The sequence below is a fragment of the Salvelinus sp. IW2-2015 genome, linkage group LG28 (assembly GCF_002910315.2).
Source record: "Salvelinus sp. IW2-2015 linkage group LG28, ASM291031v2, whole genome shotgun sequence".
Classification (NCBI taxonomy): domain Eukaryota; kingdom Metazoa; phylum Chordata; class Actinopteri; order Salmoniformes; family Salmonidae; genus Salvelinus; species Salvelinus sp. IW2-2015.
The window spans coordinates 8,385,065-8,390,056 of record NC_036868.1 but is presented as its reverse complement, the minus strand read 5'-3'; the positions used below and the strand labels follow the sequence as shown (position 1 = coordinate 8,390,056).

General features: G+C 40.4%; 1 protein-coding gene across 1 annotated transcript; it reads left to right on the top strand.

The window, feature by feature from the left end:
* Nucleotides 1-523: 523 nt before the first annotated feature.
* On the top strand, nt 524-1,315 carry LOC139023198 (piggyBac transposable element-derived protein 4-like; the record flags this gene model as incomplete). Its single annotated transcript, XM_070435742.1, has 3 exons — nt 524-572; nt 714-910; nt 1,004-1,315. Coding segments are annotated over 3 exons (558 nt in total), but the record flags the coding sequence as incomplete, so codon positions are not given.
* Nucleotides 1,316-4,992: the final 3,677 nt, after the last annotated feature.

Sequence of the window (4,992 nt, the reverse complement as noted above, 5' to 3'; positions counted from 1 at the left end):
CCCAAGCTGAAAGAGAGACATTTTTGTCAAAGAACAGCAAAATAACATGGTCCTTGTCACCGTATGACAACCAGGGCAGGATGGCAGCACAAAATGTCATAAGGATGACCCCAGGGCCCAAAAGACATGCAGTTGCCCATGCCCAGGACATCGCCTCAACATTCTACATGTTCATCACACCAGCCATTGAAGAAAACATCCTGGAGATGACAAATTTGGAGGGTTTCCGTAAATAAAGGAGACAACTTGAAAAGGATGGATGAGATTGACCTGCGTGCCTACATAGGGCTGCTAATCTTAGCGGTTGTGTATAGGTCCTGAGGCGAGGCTACATGTAGTCTCTAGGATGCGGAGAGTGGAAGGGCAATTTTCCATGCCACGATGCCACAAAGTCTTTCACACTTTCTGAAGAATGTTACGATGTGATAATGTTGAGTCAAGACCTGCAAGACGTGTGAGAGACAAACTGGCGGCCTTTAGAGAGGTCTGGGAGAAGTGGGTGGAGCCTCTGCCATACCTCTACAACCCTGGGCCTGAAGTAACAGTGGATGAGCAACTGGTTCCATTCAGAGGTACATTTTTATTTTCATATCTGTAATGTAAGTGATTTTCACTGTTCATTTTATTATGTATTGCTGTAATGTCATTGATTTATGTAATTGTATTCTGTGACACTGATACTAATTACTGAGAGTAATCTCTTTTGTCAAAAGGTCGCTGTCCTTTCCGGCAGTATATGCCCAGCGAGCCAGCAAAGTGTGGCATCAAGATATGGGTGGCCTGTGAYGCACAATCCAGCTATGCTTGGAAGATGCAAGTCTACACAGGGAAGCCGACCAGTGGAGGCCCGGAGAAGAACCAGGGGATGCGGGTTGTGCTTGATGTGACAGATGGACTGAGGGGACACAATGTCACGTGTGACAATTTCTTCACCTCTTATGAACTCAGCCAGCAGCTCCGGAAGAGGAAGATCACCATGGTTGGCACAGATAGAAAGAACAAGCCTGAGCTCCCCCCTGCACTCCTCGCAACAAGGGCGAGAGAGGCCTTCTCATCAAAGTTTGCCTTAACCCCCACCACCACTCTAGTTTCTTACCTCCCAAAGAGGAACAAGAATGTGATCTTCCTAAGCACACTGCACAAATCGGCAGAGATCAGTGATTGTGAGGACAGGAAGCCAGTCATCATCCTGGACTACAACCACAACAAAGGAGGCATGGACAACCTGGACAGGGTGATTGGAACTTACAGCTGCAGGAGGATGACTGGCCAGGTGAAGAACAAGATCTTCAGGAGCTGCTGGCTGAGTTCATAAGAGGTGAAGAAGGGGCCCCTGGTCATCTTCCATAACATCATTGATGTGTCCTCATACAATGCCTTCGTGATATGGAACAAGATCAACCCTACCTGGATGCTTGATAAGCGGAACAAGAGGAGGGTGTTCCTGGAGCATCTGGGAAAGGCACTTGTAGCCCCACACATTCAAAGAAGGGAGCGCCTCCCCCGCACAGCAGCCTCTGCAGCGCTTGTGAAAGCTGTTCAGGGGGCTGAATCTTGTCCTGATCCGCCTGAGGCTGCAGCTGGGGCAGGCTATGGATATGCCAATTCTGCCCCCCAAAGAGGGACTGTAAAACAAATGTGAGAAATAGACATGTGAGAAATAGATCTGCAAAGTCCATGCACACACACTTGCATACTGTCCTACATGTGCTAATTAGAGTTCATTGATTTATGTTCTTTGTTTTGTATCTATTATCTTATTTCATTCTTATTTATTGTTATTGTTTATACACCTTGTGGATGGGGCAATGGTTAAAAAATGGGAGAAGACTGATGTTTTGTAGATGAATTCCTCATTGTACAGTATATAAGAATATGTCAGTATGTTGCCAAAAAAGTTCAGGACTGTTATTGTTTCCCTTCAATAAAATGCATTCAAAACTACTTTCTGTACATTTCTGCTACTTTCTTAGGCTATACAAGGGCTATATTTTGCTAGAACATTTATGTTTATACCTATGCAGTACTTATAGCAATAATAATAATAAACCTCTACTTTAATAAAGAAAACAATTATGACAGGTGTGTTGAGATAAAAATGAGTAGTGTCCACTGATTAAATGCAGTCTTTCTGCATTGTGAAGAGGGAGAATCCAGATATTCACAAAGTTTGTGATGAATGGCAGGTTGTTTCTTCATGCAAAATAGATTTGGGGTTTAAAATTCAATGAAGCTGCTTTATTTGAGGGTTTAGCGAAGGCCGGTCATTTTTTACCCTTAGGACAAGGGGAGAATACAGAATGTTAAGACTACACAAGGGTTAATTAAGCCTTGTCGTACTAGCACAATTTGTTTTTGAACTCAGTGGTAATTTATAGGCGGCGGCGCATTTCAGGAAGTGGCTTGATCAAGACCGTGCTTCGACAACGCCTATACTGCATTCAACAGCTTCCCAAGCTGGAGTGAGTAGCTTGGTGAGTATCTCCTTTAAAACAATACAACCACTAGAATATTATTTACCTATTTGGTAACCTACACAGTATAAATATTTTTGGGTTAAGTTAACAAGTGCCCTTTATAAAAATAAAGATAACTTTTCAGCACAAGAATAGTAAGGACATTAGCACTATGTTAATTGCTAGCGTACGTTAGCTGGTTAGCAACGCACACACTCCATGTTAAAATGGTAATTTGGTTAAATTAAGAAAAACAGATATTTGGCTACGTTTAGCAAATAGTATTTTACTATAAGTTTAAATTGGATTACTTAATTCTGCTACATGTACTGTAGTAAAATTTCTCTAATATGCTGTTAGCTAGCATCCCGCTATCTAGCATGGTGTTAGCTAGCATAGTGTTGAGTTAGGATCGTTAGGACATGTGGTTAAAGTGCATTTAGTTACCATGGCTCTAGATGACACATGTGGTCGGAATTGTACATGGAAATAGTTTGATAACCTGCATAATAGTACAAATGAAAGATGTTTGCTAGCCATGCTTCTAATTAGTATTGAGAGCTTGTATCAAGAGCTTGTCTCCCTTCAGACCTTTGTGCATTTTGAGATTAAGGTGATTAGAGGACACAAGGAACTACATACGCTTTTCAAAAATGTATTCCTTTTATCTGTAGTGCTCTTAAGCTGGGTGTAAAAAACCTAAATCTCTATAAGTCACATTTTCTGAAGTCAATTATGGCTATAAACCATTGTTGTTTTCAAAGTATTTCTGTCATTTAGTTTCATAGGTTGACTCTGAATCCCTTAACTTTTTTTTAACAATAAGCGCAGTGGCAGTCACAGGCTGTCATCGATACATTTTAAATGATCCCAAATGAGACTTAACTAGTTTTCATGTTTCCTAGATATGTATACTTTAATCACATGCTTCCGGGTTTTTCAGTGTTAGTTTCAGTTTAAACTGCAAAATCAAGATATATTCCCCCAAATCAGTATAAGTTCTGTAACTCCATTACCATGGTAACCCTTTGGTCTGAAAGTGGCAGCATATAATTTGAATCACTTTCCTACATTAAATACTTATAGGGTTTTTTAACAGGTGTTTTTTTTCRTTTTGTAGCAATGTAATTGGATATTTTGCTTGGTATTTGGTATTTTATTAGGATCCCCATTAGCTGTTGCAAAAGCAGCAGCTACTCTTCCTGGGGTCAACACAAAACATGAAACATAATACAAAATGACATAATACAGAAAATCATTAGACAAGAACAGCTCAAGGACAGAACTACATACATTTTAAAAAGGCACACGTAGCCTACATATCAATGCATACACACAAACTATATAGGTCAAATAGGGGAGAGGAGTTGTGCCGCGAGGTGTTGCTTCATCTGTTTTTTGAAACCAGGTTTGCTGTTTATTTGAGAAATATGAGATGGAAGGAAGTTCCATGCAATATGGGCTCTATATTATACTGTACATTTTATTGAATTTGTTCGGCATTTGGGGACTATGAAAAGACCCCTTGTGGCATGTCTGGTGGGATAAGTGTGTGTGTCAGAGCTGTGTGTAAGTTGGCTATGCAAACCATTTGGGATTTTCAACACATTAATGTTTCTTATAAAAAATGTGATGCAGTCAGTCTCTCCTCAACTCTTAGCCAAGAGAGACTGTCATGCATAGTATTAATATTAGCCCTCTGATTACAATTAAGAGAAAAACGTGCCGCTGTTCTGGTCCAGCTACAGCTTAACTAGGTATTTCCTTGCAGCACTGGACCACACGACTGGACATTAATCAAGATTAGACAAAACTAGAGCCTGCAGAACTTGCTTTTTGGAGTGTGGTGTCAAAAAAGCAGAGCATCTCTTTATTACAGCTAGACCTCTCCCCATCTTTGCAACCATTGCATCTATATGTTTTGACCATGACAGTTTACAATCTAAGGTAACGCCAAGTAATTTAGCCTCCGCAATTTGTTCTACAGAAACACCATTCATTACCAGATTCAGCTGAGGTCTAGCACTTAAGGAATGATTTGTACCAAATAAAATCCTCTTAGTTTTAGAGATGTTCTGGAACAGTTTATTACTGGCCACCCATTCCAAAACAGACCCTTAACTCTTTGTTAAGCTTTTCAGTGACTTCATTAGCTGTGGTTGCTGATGCGTATATGATTGAATCATCAGCATACATGGACACACATGCTTTGTTTAATGCCAGTGGCAGGTCATTGGTAAAAAAAGAAAAGAGTAGAGGGCCTAGAGAGCTGCCCTGCGGTACACCACACTTTACATGTTTGACATTAGAGACGCTTCCATTAAAGAAAACCCTTGAGTTCTATTAGATAGATAGTTCTGAATCCACAATATGGCAGAGGTTGAAAAGCCATAGCACTTTAGTTTTTTCAACAACAGGTTATTGTCTATAATATCAAAGGCTGCACTGAAATCTAACAGTACAGCTCCCACAATCTTCTTATTATCAATTTCTTTCAACCAATCATACGTCATTTGTGTCAGTGCAGTACATGTTG